Source organism: Meleagris gallopavo, chromosome 14 (assembly GCF_000146605.3).
Source record: "Meleagris gallopavo isolate NT-WF06-2002-E0010 breed Aviagen turkey brand Nicholas breeding stock chromosome 14, Turkey_5.1, whole genome shotgun sequence".
Classification (NCBI taxonomy): Eukaryota; Metazoa; Chordata; class Aves; order Galliformes; family Phasianidae; genus Meleagris; species Meleagris gallopavo.
This window is the reverse complement of record NC_015024.2, coordinates 3,586,323-3,604,310: the sequence shown is the minus strand read 5'-3', so window position 1 is coordinate 3,604,310 and position 17,988 is coordinate 3,586,323. Positions and strand designations below refer to the sequence as shown.

The 17,988-nt window shown below is 35.0% G+C and overlaps 1 protein-coding gene across 9 annotated transcripts in view; it reads right to left on the bottom strand.

The window, feature by feature from the left end:
• Positions 1 to 499: 499 nt before the first annotated feature.
• The window catches only part of ATP2B2 (ATPase plasma membrane Ca2+ transporting 2), a 363,788-nt gene continuing 346,299 nt past the window's right edge, over positions 500 to 17,988 (bottom strand). For 6 of the 9 annotated variants that reach the window (XM_010718404.3, XM_019620005.2, XM_010718405.3 and 3 more), the window contains 2 exons: positions 14,057 to 14,143; positions 500 to 3,938 (listed from right to left, as the gene is read on the bottom strand). In XM_010718404.3, the coding sequence (XP_010716706.1) occupies positions 3,627 to 3,938; positions 14,057 to 14,143 (399 nt within the window). In that variant the 3' untranslated portion in view covers positions 500 to 3,626. Of the gene's footprint in view, positions 3,939 to 13,971; positions 14,144 to 17,988 lie in introns of all 9 variants that reach the window. The other 3 variants (XM_019620008.2, XM_019620007.2, XM_010718408.3) reach the window with 2 other exon arrangements.

Sequence of the window (17,988 nt, the reverse complement as noted above, 5' to 3'; positions counted from 1 at the left end):
TTCATCACCTGTCTTACTCTGTACTTACTCATTTCAGCTAAGTTCACTACAGCATTCACATCAGCCATTCCCACCACAGTGCACCACCACAGCATGGAGCAAGCTTTGTTCCACTGACTCCAAGTCAGACAGGTACAAAAGGACTCCGGGCTGACTTAGCAACTGGGCGTAAGGAAAGCCTATGGGAGCCAATGCAACCTCTGGGTGGTAAGCAGGCTTCATAGTGCCAATCCAGAACAGGTACATACATGTTTACATTGTGCCAGTGGGAATCCAAAGCTGGATTTAATAACTTCAGGTGACAATAAAGAAAGCTGTTACGTTCAGACCATTATTGTTCATGCTGCTTTGTGAATTTATTTCTTTAAATTTTCCACTTGTGCTCCTGCCAAGAGAGATCTATTAGACAGTAAGCAGCAAGAGTAAAACTTTATCATTTTGTTTCAAACTATAAAATAATTTACATCACATATTTTACTTACTTTTGTCTTTTTTTTTTTTGTGTCTTTTTTTTGTTTTGAAACCACAAACATTCCAGCATCACACTGTAGGAATAAGAATAACAATAGAAAGCATAACCTTTTGCATAGTATTAAATGAACAGACAGAGTAAGTTCTTTATTTACAATTATTGTCTAGATAAAAAAATTCATAAAAACAGATGAATGAACATATATTAATAACCCCTAGTGGGATGGATTGCCAATGTACCACTGTATTGTTGTCCACAAATCTCATGCTGCTAAGTACAGTACGTTGAGAGCGAGCATTTATATATTGCAGGGAATTTAACAAACTGATCATTTTGGTTTTTGATCCATTGTTCCCATCACAGAGAGGTCAAGCAATAAAAGAAAGGAATTGTGATGCACGACTTGTAGTTGAAAGGTCATAGCTATTCTGCTTTAAAAAAAATCTATCATTTATCATATACATAAAGCACAGTCTCTGCTCACAAAAGCCCAAGTTATCTATGCATCTCAGTTTATATATGTTTTACTATATATACACAGAATGCAGTGTTCATTTTCTTAACAGTTTTCAAGTCTGCAAATGGTACCTTAGGGAGGGATACTCCTACAGGAAAATTTAAAAAAAAACGAAACCAAGAGAAAACATGAAGTTTGAAAATAAAAAGGCAAACAGTCAGTGTTAAGATGCTGAAAACAAACTGTTCCAGTATTAATAACTTTTGTAGATGTTCAAGTCCAAAGCTAGAGTCTTCCCTGTAAATAGATAACACTTTTTTTTTTCTTCTGAATATGATATCCCAAATAGGCCATAGAAACCCAATACATGTTATACAAAGGTAAGTCACCGTATTTACAAAGCGAAGAACAATCCTGACTGAGTTTCAATCACTTTGTTGCTAGGAATTAGCTAAAATAATAATGCTTCCATGCTAGCTTTTTACTGTTAAGAAACGGGTAACACTATCTGCTGAAAACATTTGTATACACCTCCCACAACCTGTTCTGCTGTTGAATGAAAAGTTTGGATCAGATAGCGAACTACGAGTTTGAGCCAAAAACATTCAAGCCTCTACACAAGAGTCCGGAAGCTGGCAATTCAAGCTGATTTGAGCTTTACCTGGCTGAATAGTCTTGATGCACCCTGAAAACGTTTTAGTCAGTTCAGTCTGCAGTTTGGCCATGAGTCTAATCCTGTTTAGGAGAGTTCTGGCTTGGTTTAGTTCTTGTGACTGCAGAGATGCACCATGTTATTAGCCAACCTTAAGACAACCAGTAATACCTTAACAAATCAATTTGTCAAGCTAGTTTGAGAGTTTTTCAACACATCTGGCATAATCAGTGGTGTAATTCAAAATATCTTTTGCACTGTACAATTATGGAAAAGATTATATGCTGAAAAGTCTCCAAGCAAACTTTATATTAAATACAAAAATTATTTATGAAAAATCTGTGATCCACAAAGTGCTTAGCATTCAAGTGGTTGACATAGCAATTATATAAGCTCATAAATTTTAAGTTATTAGGGCTGTTACCATCTTGAAAAATATTTTTCACCCTCCTTACTGCAGGTTTTCACAGTAGCTTTCTTTGTAGAAAGCTCAAGGTAAAACAGTGTACTGTGTTACAGTATACTTTGTGACTACAGGAAGACAAGCTTCTTTAAAAATAAAATCACACAAAGAATATCTCAATATACAATTAATATCGTTTCATTCAGACCTAATAGTGCAGAAATGATATTTTCCTTAAAAAAAAAATATCAAAGGAACAACCTACAGTGATTTTCATCCAAAATGCCAACAGCCTGTACTTCATAAGTAATAAGGAAATAAATGCCTATATTACTAACTGAAAAGAATTAACACAATATGTCACAATATTTAAACATTAGTTTGATCTCCATATAGACAAACCAGATATAACTTATTTTAAATCTGTTATTTATAAACTCAACTCAGTTCCACATATTATCTGTCTAAAAATATTTTTTGGAAGCCATTGCCATATGTTTAAAGAATGAAATAGCCTCCATTTTCAAATGTTGCACCAAAACAAATTCAAGCAGATTATCAGAGGGAAAAAAAAAAAAAGAGAGAACCTGATCATTCTGATTTTTATTTGAAACAAAGGAAGCCTGTTTTACCTCCCTGTATATAGGATCACAATGCTACATCCAATGTGTTATTATATTTTGGCTTCTTTCGTTATTTACTAGCATTATCTACAATATTTAACAAAAAAAAGAAGAAAAAAGAAAGAAAAACCCAAAACAACAACAACAAAAAACAGGCAGAAATCAGAACGCAGTTGCAATAAAATATCCAGGGTGCAATATTACAGACTTGTCAATGAGCTGAGCTGAGCCATTTTTATACTACTTCGGCAGGAAGTGCTTTCTTAACCCTACAAATAGTTAAGGATATTATCTACAGGTTTGTAAACAAATTACATTCTTTTTTAGGACATAAATAAGTTAAAATAGTCAGAGCAATTTGAGCAGAAACAAGGCAACATGCCAACAAAGAAACTTTATATATATATAACTGTATATATATATATAGATATATACATATATATAATTAATTATGTATATACTTATATGTATATATCTCTATATATAGTCTCATAAATGTTTAAGTTCCTCTGTCCAACTGGTGCAAATCTACTGTGCAAGTTAAGCTTTGCAACTTCAAAAAAGTTCTTTAAATTAATCTATACAATTGAGTCCATGCCACACAAGCATTTCAAAAAACTCACAGACCAGTGAATTGGATAAATAGCCGCAGAAAGAAGTCCTCTGCAGTTCCTGCTTAAGGAGGAAAAATAAAAATAAAAATTAAAAAAAAGAAAGAAAAAGAAAGAAAGAAGGGCCAGAAGTGTACAGTACATTCATGCAGGATTTTTTTGTTTGTTTTGTTTTCTGAAAGGGAACAAGAGGGGGGTATGTAAATCAGCCATTCATTCTTTCCCCAAAACCATTGTGATTAACAATTCATTCACTTGTCTCAGAGTGAATAAGAGTTCAAACAGCTTTTCAGCCAGCAATGTTTTTTAATATATATATTTATAGATTTCGGTTGCTGTGGTTGTTTATTTTATTTTATTTTACTTTAATTATTATTATTATTTTTTTTTTGTCAGTGACCTTTTCAGCTAAAGTGATGTCTCCAGGCTATGTATTGGGCTTCCTGGACTAGAAGAGGTAGCTGATTTACTTGTGTCAGTTGTAAGATTTATTCCACTGTCGATAGCACTGTTGTTCTTGTTCAGTGAAGACGGTGGACTCGAGTTTTTCTTGAGAGCAGGGTCTTCTTCTAGGTCTGTGTCATCAATGAGTGGGATGTGGGGCTGGGAATCTTCTATCCTAAACTCAGGATGAGTCATAAAGTTGTGAATAGAGGTTCTAGATTCTGGTTTTTCTAAACCTTCATAGAGAGAGCTACGGAATGCCTTCACGACGCGGATCTAGGGGGAGAAAAGGAAAGAGGTGTCAGAGGTCACACCTTTCAGAGGCCAAACTGTGTTAGAGAATACTTTGTGAAAAATGTAGCATATGGTTAGGGCAGTGCAGGCAGCTGAAGTCCATAGTCTCTGGATGTTATATGCATAAACGAGTGGCTCAGTTATGTGCATTTTGAATATCTGTATCAACTGCAATATTAAAATAAATCAAGTTTAAAGCCATCAAAGAACTGATGGGAAGTACTGGTTAAAGAAAGCGAACGTCCACTCGTGTGGTACATCCCTAGTAAAAGACAAGCCATGTTAATTGTAATGCAAATGTAAAATCATGCATGTTGATAGTTTTGCAGTGAGTAAGTAGGAAGGCTTTTTTATTTTAAAAAAGTCTCTTTTGTTTTGTTATAAAACATTACATATAACAAATCACACTCCACAAACAGAAAAGCACAGAACACAGACACAGTTGGATGGGTACGTATGAGACACACAGGAGCCAAGTGTGAAAATTATAAGTAATACCAATGTTTTAAAGCAAAATCTAAATGAATGCAGCCAAGAGCACAAAAAGCCAAGCAGACAAAATACTAAGCATAATCATGCTACCACAGGGAAAAAAAAAAAATCACAGTTACCACAGAGATAACTTGCACACAACAACTACACTTGGAAGCCTGGATAATGTGAACATTGTATTGTTGAACCAACTTTTTTTTTTTCCTTCATGCATATGTGAGGTAAACACTCGAGTATAGACCCACTGTTCTAGCCATTTAACTTTTTAATATATAGAAAACATAATAAAGTAATGTATTGATTGTTGGGTTGAATTGAATTGCGTTGTTAAACAGCAAGCTCTTTCATTTTCTGTGTCTCAGTTGTAATACTCTTTGTAAAGTTAAAAGCTGAAAGTGACACAATTGATGCCATATATGCAGTCTTTAAACTAGGTCAGCAGACTTATGCCAGGATAAATCTAATGTTGTTAACCACCTGACAATAAGAACACAGGTGAAAATAAACTACGAGGCTCAGCCCATTAGACTGTGAACAACAGTGCAAATTGCTTTCTCGGTAAGAAATGAAAGGAGCAGTGAGGAGCATGGCAGAGTGGGGACACTAGTGCTCTGTGGGTGGGCAAAGGGAGGGGATGCGGTCCGTATCCCAGTGACCTACAGTTCTGAAGAGACGTGAAGGGTTGTGCTATGTGTTACTACTGAAAAAACATAACTGCTTGGAAAGGAGTGGGGGGGCAGAGAGGAAAAAACAGAATGGCAAAAACGTGATCCGTTGGCAAATGTTTTATGACTAAATATGAGTTCTATCCTTCTACTTCCATGTAGTTCATGAGTGAATTTTTAGCATTTCTTAAAGGGAAAACCAAAACACAGGCAGAGGCAGAAAAGGTGCAAGCAGGCATTGTGAAAGCTTTTCCAAGCACATTTGAAATGGTTGGTGGTAGGTATGTGTGTCATTTTACATGTGAATATGCTGCACATTATTGGTTGGTTTAATATGTCAATAATTTGTATAGTTTTATTTTCCCCTTTAATGAGCAGATTGGTTTAATAGTTATGTGGGCTCACATTGTTACAGCTGCAGGATCAAGCAGACCCTTGTACAGAATATCAGCAGATTTGAGAAAGAGGCTGACTTATAGTTTGATCTCTTTGAACTTTGTCCTTGTTTGTATTCTCTAAATTTGAATGTTCATCATCTTTCAAAACTCCTAAGAGAAGTCACGCCACCTTCAAATGCGTGGCCTTTGGTCAGTCCATATAAATCCCCTTCTCTTTATAAATACGTTTGGTAGGATAGGGCACAGTACAAAAAGCAGGTTCACGTGACTACTTATGTTCCAAATAGGAAGACTAACGTGGTATAGAATAGCCTGTCCAGGTCTGGGGTAGTAGATTTCAGGAGGCTGGCAGGTGCAAGACAAGAGGGGCATAGAAGAGCAAGGTTTGTGCACTACTATCATACAGTTTATATAACATCTGTTTGTAAGAGCACCTGGGCTTTATGCAAGTTGAATCACTTTGAATTGTGCTCTGCTCTGTGATGGTTCTGTAGTGAACCAACAAGAGATTAATTTGCATTACTAAATATATAGGATTTGAACTCTTATTTCTATGAGTTGACATACTAATTTACTAATTCCCTCATTACCTAGACCTTCCTATCTTCTATTTGAAAGTGCAAAGTAGTTTGTCTTAACAGTGAAAAGATAGTATGTTTGCCAAAGCAATCTTTGAGGCATTACCACATTGCCCTGTTTGAAATCAGGGAACTTGCTCTGTGACATGCCCACTTTATAATACAGGCTGAAACAGGGTATTTTCTGCAAAGCTACCAACTATTTCTGCTCTCTGAATAAAAATAGCAATCATCTGATTCACTTGCAGCTTTTCACCATATCTGATTAAACTAACAAAATGCTTTATTCTCTTGAATGTCTCCACACTTCATTACATAGATTTAGGTTCTATTTGCTAGCTAGATTCTTTTAAATAAAAGTACATTAAATTTTCACTTAAAAAATACAGGCTTGGATTTTCATGTTACGCTTGTAGAGATTTTGTAGGATTCAATAAAAGTAAAGCTTTTCTTCAGGCCACACAAGCTGTATTTAAGCCTTTGCAGGGAAGCAAGTGAGGAATTTAGTTTCATACAGTGAGACTGCAAATTCTGCAGTAAGAAACAACCACTGAAGCCACTGGTAGTCTGCTTAATAAAACTGCAGAAGCTGACTCAGAAAATGATACTGTAGGGCAAGTATGGATTTTAACTGTGCATCTATACTGCATTTACTTCCAAGATTTGGAATCTAATTTACTTTAATACCAAGCTTTCAGTCAATCTAAGTAGCTTGCTTGTATCATACGTAGCTTGGGGAAACGTATAGAATCAGACTGTGTTTGAAAACAAGCTATGAAAACCTGCCCACCATGGCCTGAATTCAGTACTCCGCTGGGACTGCTGAAAAACCACTGAAAGAAAAGACTACAGCAATATCTTTTGCTTAGACTAGATGTGTTTACACAGCAATCTGAAGGTACATAATTTCAGAATGTACGATCAGCCAGCAGTTGCATCACTTTGTGTGGAGATCTTGCAGGAACATTTAGATATTATGGGCAAAGATTCTATATGCTCATAGTGATTTTTACTAAAAAATAATAGCTTAAAACTTGTTTATAACTACTGATACGTAAGTAGCTGATCTGCTGAATGCAGCTGTAACACAAGTGCAAAATTTGGGCTGAAACAGAGATTATATAAAGCTAGCTAGTTTTTTTTCTTCTCTAAAGATCTGTAGAAAACTGCCTTCTTAACATCTCTCTACAGTTTTAGAGTGGTGTATAGGTTTTTCCATACATATTCGGGGTTTGCCACCTTGAATACAAAGTTGGCATTTTAATTTAAATGCAGTAACAGTATCCTATTTAAGCTAAGAACTGAAAAGATACTGCTTACCCAGAGTTACATGGCCCAACAGCAGCAAATTCTATTAATCCATGCTTAATGAAGTTCAAGGTTATTTGAAGTAATATCTAGCGTTGAAATGTTTAGAGGCTCTACTGAAGAAAAGCCCACAGTGTGATTATTTTCTTTAAGATAAACTACATGAACTTCAAAAAATGTTATGGTTGTACAGCATGTAAAAGCAGGGACATACCCATGATGGATAGAACCGAGAACATGTTTTTTTATGAACTATGTGAAGCTCATGTAAATGAGATTTCTTTATGATGCTGACAATGCCAAGGGAAGACAAACAGTGTGATACAGCTCCCTTTTCTCACAGTAATGGAGACAACAGAAAAAAATGAACTGCTTTTAAACAAAAGACTGTGGGAACAACAATTCAGGACATTTTTGACATGGCTCTAAGTTTCCACTTCTTTCTTCTCTGTAGCTGTAATAGAAAAAACTTGAGTTTCATCCCACCTTGACAGTTATATTTATTATACTGCATTAGGCAAGAAAAATAAAGGAAATAGAAATTTAGATACTACAGTTTTTTTTCCCCATCAGAAGAAACGATGAAGTTCAGAATCTCACTCAAATACAACAATATAGGCAAAATACACAAAGCCTCTTTATCATCTGCACATCTGTTATGGTTGGTAGCATGTGGGCTTATACTCGAATGTTTACCTGGCTTCATATAAGCCAAGTATCTTGAGTTTGGTTCACATTCATGTCAGGCTCAAGGTTAAAGACTCACAACCTCTTTTTATTTCACTCTCTCCTGCTGAACCCTTTTGTCCAATGTTCTCTAGCCCTCTGGGAAAACAAACACATTTAATATTCAGACAGTAGAGAGTAGGGCACTGCAAAAGCAAATAAATTCTATACTGAAAGATCAGTAAGGTGATTAGTATAAAATTGTAAACAAGAGGTCAATTTTGCAAAGAGATGCCAACTCTTACATGTAACTGATACTATTCTATATCAATAATATAATTATACTAATTAGAGAAAGTTTGGTCAAGTATTTTGGGATATGTGAAGCTTGGAGACACAAGGCATAACTTTAGTATGTTTGTTGCTGTTTATTTTTGAATCTTCTGAGTTTAAGGTGTATCAAATTGGATGAGGTATCACAGGAAAAGATAATATATGTACGGGAGTCACGTGTACACATGACTAGGATGTTCTGGATATTCTCTTTCTACATAAATATGCCGTAGTTTCGGTAAGCACTGCTGAAAAGTCAAACCACACAGCAAGGGCAGAATATAATAACCACATCATTCATGAAAACCTCTGATCCTCATTTCACAAAGTTCACATCTGTTACTCTGCTGAATTTTATAGCATGAGATCAGAAGTGTGTCCTCCACTTTCCTAGCATATCTCCTTTATTATAGAATTGTTCCAGATTTTTGGAGCCTAACAGTTTTTTATCAGATTTGCCAAAGCTTAAATATAAAATGCAAGCTTTTTAAAGAAAATATTTCTGTTATGACTCTAAATCTTCTTGCCACAGCGCATCTCCAGTTGAGGACTGGACTTTATATTTAGACTTAAAACATAGTTATTTTCCTAAAGGAAGGGTACGCAGCAGTCAATTAAGATTTTGGACATCCAGTAGACTGGGGCAATCTTTCTGATAACCAGTGGAAACTTGCAAGTTTTACTATGATATTTCTGCCTCTGTCAGACAATAGATTAATAATGTCCCTAAAATGCTGAAACTTCTATAAACATCACTTTAGCTGCAGGTTTCACATTCTACTTGCTCCATTTCTTCATGTGACCACACTGCTCTGGAAAACATGTGGCAATTTCAGTCAGGCTGGTTTTCCCACCAACTTGACCATCTGTGTTCTGAATTTAGATCACTATTGGACAGTAATTTTGCTTTACATTTATAAATTAGATGTTTTTCATGGGGAAAAAAAAAAGAGCTCCCATTTTTCTTCATGAGAAAATTTCATCCAAACAAAGAATCTCTTGAGTTTCAGTTGTAAAGGCTGTCCAGCTCAATCATTACATTTATAGGAAACTAAATATGTACGACATAATAGATGAGAAAAGGCTGCTGAACAGTAATAACTTGAAGAGTATCTGATTTTCATGCACAACAGATCACAAAAAGCTAAGCCAAACTCTCCCTTTAAAAATCTTTATTAATAAAATATCATACTAAGCACTAGAATCAAGACTTCTGAATGTTCTGTGATGAAGTTTCTGGCATAATTTGCAAATGTTAATGCCCACTCTTGAGGCAAGAGCAGCAGATTAAAAGTTTCCACCTAAAGTTACAGCTTCTTGGTGAGTCTGAGCAATTTCAGGTGCTTACAAATTAAAGCAACAATGAAAAAACACCTTGGATCAGCCCCACTTCTAAGAAATGGGAGATTGCAGCCTTTATAATGCTATGCTTTTTTTTTTTCCATTTTCTTTTTCATTTTGGCTGGAAAACACTTAAAAATAAATTTTCAAAAAAGAGGTCTCTATGATGGAAAAATACTAAGAATATTTTGTGATAATTGAGAAAAATTTTAATTGCCTGCTAGAAACTCCTGAGTCATCGCTGCATCTGTGTGTGTGTGTCATCTGTACAAGTGGCTTCTTTGATGCCACTGCTGCTAATGTTAATATCACAGAAAGTTTGATTCAGTGAAATATCCACTTCTAAAAATCTCAGCCAAATATGACAGTCTTCCATGGAACAAATCCAAAGGAACCCAAAGGCACAGAAACTGCAGCAGGTTTATGCTGTGGGAGGTTGCTTGTTCGTGTAGTTTTTCTTTTGATTGTTCTTCCCCAAATATATTCTATCCCTAACAATATTTCTGTTTTATAAACTTTAAAGAAAGAGTTTTTTGTATGGTTTTGTATGGTTTTTTCTTTGTTGTAAAGAGATCTGCAGCTTCTTCCACTTAGGAACATTATTAACTATATTGTTTATATGGGAATGGAGGGAAGGACAAAGACCAGGTACAAAGGAATATTAAATATGTATCTTTCTTGAAAAATTTTAAACCATATTTTCTTGAAGAAATTGCCTATTGAAAACACAAACAGCATTTGACAACTGGGTAAAAATAGATAAAGAATAACTTGTTTACTTTGTGTACAGTTAGATCCTCTGCCTAATTAACCCATGAACTAGCAAAGGTTTTAAGCATATACCTGATTTTACATATAAGCTAACCTTTGGTGTTCAGAATTCTGAGCTTCTAAAATTAAAAAAAACAAAAACAACCACAAACATTCATTGCCCCACTTCATCTGATTTTGCTTCCTCAAAATAAAAAGTAGAAGGAAATACGTTCTTAAATTCAACAATTTTACTTTCAATCCTCAAGAGTTGGTAAAGCTTAGCCTGGTATCTAAAACCACTTTGGACACTGTCATGTAACTGTTTTCCATTGACAGAAGACTTGGAGTGTTCATGCATATGATACAGCAAAACCTGAAAAAATGGCCAGGACCACATTGGATACAGACCCTTACTAATTTCATGTTTTCAACTGCCATAGCTTAATGGTGTGCATATTAATTACATGTGCATATTTAGTTTGAACTTGCATAAATCTCCTACTTTTACTAGAGTATATAAAATGCCAGATTTATTTTTGCAAAAGCTTTCACTGTGTTTAAAGCCATAAGGTTTTTTCAGAAGAGGTAAGGCATTCATAAGGCAGACTTTATTATAAACTGATGCTGACGTCCAGAAATACAGGATTTGTTATCAGCAAAACTACTGAGATCTGAACAATATCAGCTTAACTAGGGAAGTTTTAGTACCATACTGAGTATTTCTTTGTATACAAATTACTTTCAGCTAAGGCATTCTGCAGTCCTATGAAAGATGATGCAAGCAATAGCTTGCTAACCTGCTTTACAGCTATTGAAGATATGGCAGTATTTGACAGGCAGCTGTATCTTCACTCATGCAGTAACATTCTGTGTAGCTATTAACAATTTATAAATCTGAACAACATTTATTTGAATCAAAATTAGCCTGCCCAATAACAATAGAAAAATGACACTTTTGTTTCCAAATTGATATTATAAACAGCAGAAGAAATGATGCAACAAAGTGTTACATTAAGAGGTTATACAAGTATTAAAGGACTGCATATATGCTCGGTAAAATTAGACTTAGATATTTTTATGACAGTGCACCATTTGATGCTCTTACTTCTGCAGACTGTCTGTATTTTGGACACCCAAAGTGATAACTGAAGTATCCTTATAGGTGCAGTGTGCTGAGCAGCAGTTCTCTGAAAATGAACAGCATCTCCTACTAGCACCCCTCAAGAATTATGACCTTTTGTCTTTGCTATACTTTTAAGGTTTTCCCTTGATACGTGAGATCAACGTACGCAATATTTTAAAAAGTTCCAGGGAAGGCTTCAAAATCAGAGGTACAGTTATCTTATTGTTCCTCTCACGCCACATATTTATGTGTAAGTACCCCACAAATCATATTTAGGGCTTCGTTTATTCTGGGCATCTGAGTGGAACAAATTCAGTCCTCAGCTCCATGTTTCAAGCAAGGAGCTGATATGTAAGCCTATATTTTCTCAGAAAATGCCAATCCCAGAAAGTATTTCAATTAAATTTGGATTCAGAAAGTTTCACCAGGTTCTAGAAGAGATTTACAATGGAAGCAGTTTGGGAATAAACCTTTTCTTTTTCTCTGTCATTGACTTTGTGTTGTTGTATTAATAAATCAGAACATTCCCTAAGGATTTTAATTTGAAGGACACATCAATTTAATAGTAAAAAGTCATCACATTGCAGTAATAAAATTCTAGCAAAATTCCACACAGCAGTTCAGAATCACTTTAAAAGCATCAATCTGTACTTACTCTCTGCAGCAGAGATGCATATCCCTGCATAGCTCAATAATTCAATCTTTTTTTTTTTCTTTCTCTGTAGACAGTAAACACCATAGCAGACTACACTTCCCCTATTAATTAACTTCAGCTCATAACCTAGTAAGTCCTTTCTCAAGATGCAATACTATTCAATTCTTAGCTATTTGCTGCAGTGGAGAGAAAAGGAGGAGGATAAATGAACTATTTTATAGTTGCTAGATTTGTCCTTTCAGACCACTGGCTTCAGGATATTGATGAAACATTTACCACATCAGAATGAGCTGTTCTCTGCTTTCTGCTCAAATGCAGAAGTGTTACTAAAGACGTTCTCCCTGGATGAAAACTTGGTTTGTTGGTAGTGTTCTGTGTACAGCTTGGTGAGACATGAGGCAACTCGGGCTCTGACCTCTCTGTAGGAGGTTGTAGTGCCTGTGGCACAGCAGTGGAATGCAGCCTTTGCTTCACTTGGTCGTGCTGCTACCCTGAAATTGTTGATGCTGTTGGAGTAAAAGTCAGGAGGACAAACTTCCACCAAGACAGAAAAAGATAAAAATTTTCTCTAAGAGCATATCACCAAAGCTAGAACCTTAATGACTCTCGGGGTTCTTAGCAAAAGTAAAGTTTCTCCTTTGATATTTAATTCCAGCAAAGGTTCTAATGTATGCCTAAAATTTCTTTATTCTTGATGTTCAAATACTGAAGAGGTTGCATTCGAACTGAAAGGAAAGGTCAAGCTTCCTTTTCTTCTCCAGGGGGTCTGGAACATTACTTTCCTCTGTTGTCTTGTCTCTGTCTGCCTTCCCTCTGGACAACTTCTTGCAACAGGGATATACTACATGATTTTGGTAAAGTATGGGACAAGTCTATTAAGTGAGTTCTATACATTTAAATATTTGTTTAATGCTAAACAAAGTTAGATGTCTGAGAGTCTTCCTAGACAAATGAAGATGTTTTAGTGAAGTAGTCCTGTCAGAGATTTTTTTCTGTTCACTCTCTTCACTAGATGCTTCACTTACATCTAGAGTAAAGCTGTTTCAAGATTTCAGCATTTAAGAATATACACTTTTTCTAGCAAATTAGTTTTTTTTGTTGCACTGATACTGTCCTTTAACTTGCCTGTCTACCTCCTTCCTTAATGCTTATCTCCCATCAAATTTAGAGGTGTTTTTTTTTATCATTCATGTAAACCATAACCCTTTAGCCTTTCATCGTAAGCCAGATTCTCTATTTCTTTGTTCATTCCTGTACCTGTGCCAAGTAGAGTACATATTCACTGAACATGAGTGACCTACATTATACACAGTCTTCCAAATGGAATGATCATTTACCTGATAAGCTGGAGCTGTTTTGTTTGTTTTTTGTCTAATGCAAGATTTTCACAGTATTTTTTAGAGAATATATTTTATAAGCAGTAGAAAAACATAGAATGGCATTAGGAAAATATAACACAGAAACCTCAAACAGAGTCTCCATGCAGTGGATAAAAATTACTGCTCTAACAGTAAGTTAACATTAACCTGCGATGAATGATGAAGAGCATCTACTGTACACAAAGTAATCCAGATACCTGTGTCTGGGTAGTGTAAACTAATGTAACATGACAATATGGGAGAGTGCAAAGTAGCTCAGTCTCAAATGACTGCTACATAAGTTGGCATCTCTGTAGATCTGATGCATTAAGAATACACACTCACGCCCAGCCGCAGCAGCAGATGTGCTGGTAGGAGAGGAAAGAGCATTGGATAACGATACGTGACTAGGGCTAGAAATATTGGTTACATCCTGGGTCTGGCTTGTGACGGAGGACTGTCTCCTTAGAGCCCCCTGAAAGGAAGTGCCACTCTTGAAAGTATTGACTACTTCGATCTGTAATGGAGGAAAGAATGAGACAAGTTGCTTAAAGTATGGATACAGTTGCAAAACTAACAGGAATAATAATGAAAAACAATAAATCAATCGTGCACGCAGTTTAATTTCTATGGAAATAAATACTTTTTTAGTGTCCTTCTTAACGTTTTAAATATGAAATGGTCCAGTTTTTCTGCCTGAATAAAATGAAGCAGCTCGATAGGAGGCAGTGAAGCTGCGTGTGTTTAAACAATTAGCATATTTGAAATAAAAATATTGCAAAATCAAACCATTTTATTTACATGTAAATAAAGAGAATACAACTGGAATACTTGAATTAGCTAACATCTACTTTTTCCTACTGAGAATAAAATTGCTTTGCTATTGCTTTTTAGGCATTCTTCCAGAGGGAGGAAAATTCAGTTATTTAATTTGGGGGGGGGAAAGCCTATAGAAATATTACAAATAAGACTTAATTTTGTCTACAAAAAACCAAGGTTGCCAGCATACTAGCTTGATAAAATGGGAAATATTCTGATATTTTATTTTTTTTCTATAATGAAAGTTTGTGTAAATTAAGCAATGATAATGAATGATGGTCTATTCTAATTACAGAATAAAATATTAATATTTTATCTTTATACGGTGCTTAAAATTAGACACAAAATTATGTTGAACCAGACTAAATATTTCAGTAAACAGAACGACCATTTTCTACTTGTTATTCCAATATGCATATTGTAACCCACTGTTAGATGTATCTTTGCTGAATATCTTCCTTTAGTACTTTTAATCACGAACTCAGAATACGAGTTATAAAGGAGGTATTTCATGATTGTCACCAGCATTACACAACATAAAGCAGGCTCTATATATCCAATGTTTTTAAAGCCAAGGATTGGCAGTAGATAGCAGCTACAAATCCCTAAACACCAGAATGTCCTCTGTTACAGTTGTACAACCACAACACAACAAAACAGGAACAGAATCCATTAGAAGATTTCACCCATCTAGTTGTATGAAGAAGCCCAATGCTTCCAGATTTTATCTGGCATCACAGATTTTTTTTAAGAATTACAGCCTAGAAAGTAGTTGGGAAAAGGTAAAATGGTATATTTATCAAGTTAAATAGCACAGACCTTGGAATAAGACCTCCTAAATTTTCTAAGTTGAAAGCATTATAATAAATTTGGTAACATTTTCTAGTGCAGCCAGTTTTATTAATAAATAAATTCACATGGCTTCATCTCTAATGATACGGATGCGTCCCCCCCATTATCTTAGTCTTTGGAGATCACTGTTTTCCTTTATGTTTTCACAGAAATAACCATGTCAAAGCCAGCTGTAAAAAGAATCAAAGGTTATTGCTACACAATCACCATGCTGTACTTCTGCTAGACAAATATGAAGCAGCCTTGTTCACTGACCCTTTTTTTTTTTCCAGTAAGACCCCTAAATACAACATTTACATACAACAGTGTGCATTTAACGTGCACACTGATGGATGTGCAATTATAAGCAGTCATTACAACATTCTGCAGCTTTGCTCTCCGTGTTTTCTGCAGCAGACTTATTTTGAGCTGTATGTCCAATAAAAAATAAAAAAATAAAAATACAATATGTGATGAGTTGCCATTTGGAACAAGAATACAAGTGAATCAGTGGCATTTTGAAAACAGCATATGGTTCAAACCACTGGTTATATATGAAGGTATGTTAAATACTTACCTGAAATGTTTACTGTACAAAAACAGAATTGCATAAAGATCCTGGGTTTTCATTATCTGACACACATAATAGAGCATTCTTTGGAAGAGAACATTCAAGAAAGATTTTAAAAGCACTAACTGAAAGGATGAACTGCACTGTGGAAGATTAAGATGGTAGATCCAGAGCCAAAGGGCATTTTTGGATGTATAAATGCCTTTCCAATTAACTGAAAGACTCTAGTATAGGTAAGAATGAAAAGATAAGGGAAGATCTGTATTTAATAGTTTCTTCAGAGAACAAAAATTACAGGTGCATAATTTAATTTTTCTCCTGAAAAAAAGTTACTAGAGATCTTCATGGAGTGAATCCAGAGGAGAAAGACAACAACCATTTTAGAATCTTAAAGGTGGAACATACAGGAATGCATTCTCTCTGAAGTGAATGAAGAAGAAAAGATCCTGGCCTCCTAAGGAGTTTATCTTTCAAAATCAGAAAACAGCAAAGAACGAGTTCACCCAAATAAATAAGTAAACAGTGCATTTTTAAAAGGAGATGCTTTTGTAATTGCAGAAGACTGTATTTATTTAGAATTCATATTGCTAAAAATAAGAAAGCAAAGGCTAAGTCCTACATCGTAAAATGTTCGAAAAACTTAGAGCAAAGAATGTCATCATGTTTTGATTATAGGCCTTCAGGCAAAGAAAAATAGTATACTGTATTTTTTGCCTCTCTCATCTTTCTTTAAATTCTATGCTATTTTTGATGTACAGGCAGTTAATAAACACATTAGAGATTAGCAGTTTAAAAAAGAGTAAAAATTGATCTTAGCACAGCAGAAATGGTCCTGGCAGGAGAGGTGTGCCAAAGTGTTTTTCTGATCCTTAACATGGAAGAGAGTTTCAGCAAGCTGTTCTGTTGTTATTAATGCCCTCAGGAGATCAGTAACTCCATCCAAAATTTATTTTATTTGTTTAAGAACAAGAAGAAATTGGCTTTGCTCAATCTCTTATAAACAGTTTGCTTTAGTATCAGTAAAGCAAACTAAACTTCAGTCTGCATGAAATAAAGCAGTTTCCATTCTAATTATGTAGTCTCCAGCAATTTTTTTGTATTAAATACTATGTGAAATGAAAAAATAATAATAAAAAAGAGGTATCAGCTTTTTATTTAACATTCAAAGCATTTGCTAGGAGTGACTGTCATTGCTGTGGTGTTTGCATTTGCTCAGGAAGGTTTTATTTCAGAACGAAAATCTCTATATTGAATATCCAAAGAAAAATCTTTTTTTCCGTAGCAGTCTCTAGACACATTAATTTCTGAAAAAAATTAAAGGTATTTCTGCAGCAATTAAGAAAATATCTGTATTTATATAACTATTTTGTCTTATTTGTTGCACTCAAAATATTTTTAATATTTAGTAAATTTAATACGTTTTAATATTTAATCCCTTTTTTTTGGTCACATTAAGTACATAACACAGACTCTGAATTACAGAGTGAAAGAAGCAGAGGGAGGACAGAGCCCTTGTGTTATGAAAATCAGATATATAACCAGAAAAGTTTTCAAACCTCCATACTTTAATGTTTTTTCCTGCTCAAATGTGGGGTAACTTTAGAAACTTTTCAGTACACAACTTAAAAAGACACTTTGAACTCGTGGAACTTCAGAATGAAGAATTCTTGAGAACTGCAAGAAAAAACTGGAAAGCACTGCTGAACACTAGCAGAGAAAAGTCTTGTCTTCAATGAAATTTGAGACTATTTTTGTATCTCCATGAAGCTTCTGTAACTAAAATGTGTCATATGGGAAACTTCGCGTTACCAGTCTTCTGAGAGTGCTGTCCAGTAATGAAACTCTGCCAATCAGAAGACAGTGTGTGTTCATCCAGAGAAGACATAAGCTATAAGATAGTAAAGTATGCAAACGAACAGAAGTAGACAAAATCAGGAATATATAGTCAGTGTCTGTGACTTTGGTACGTGCATTTTTCATGCACTTTTATTTAATGTAAATTCATGCATGTGCAGCATGAAATAGAGATGTGTCTGGCATCATAGTGTGAAGAATCAACAATGGAAATTCTTTCTCTAGTGCCTAGAGAAACCTGTGCTTCAAGAGTGCAATAAAAAAAGAACCAACAACAAAAACAACAA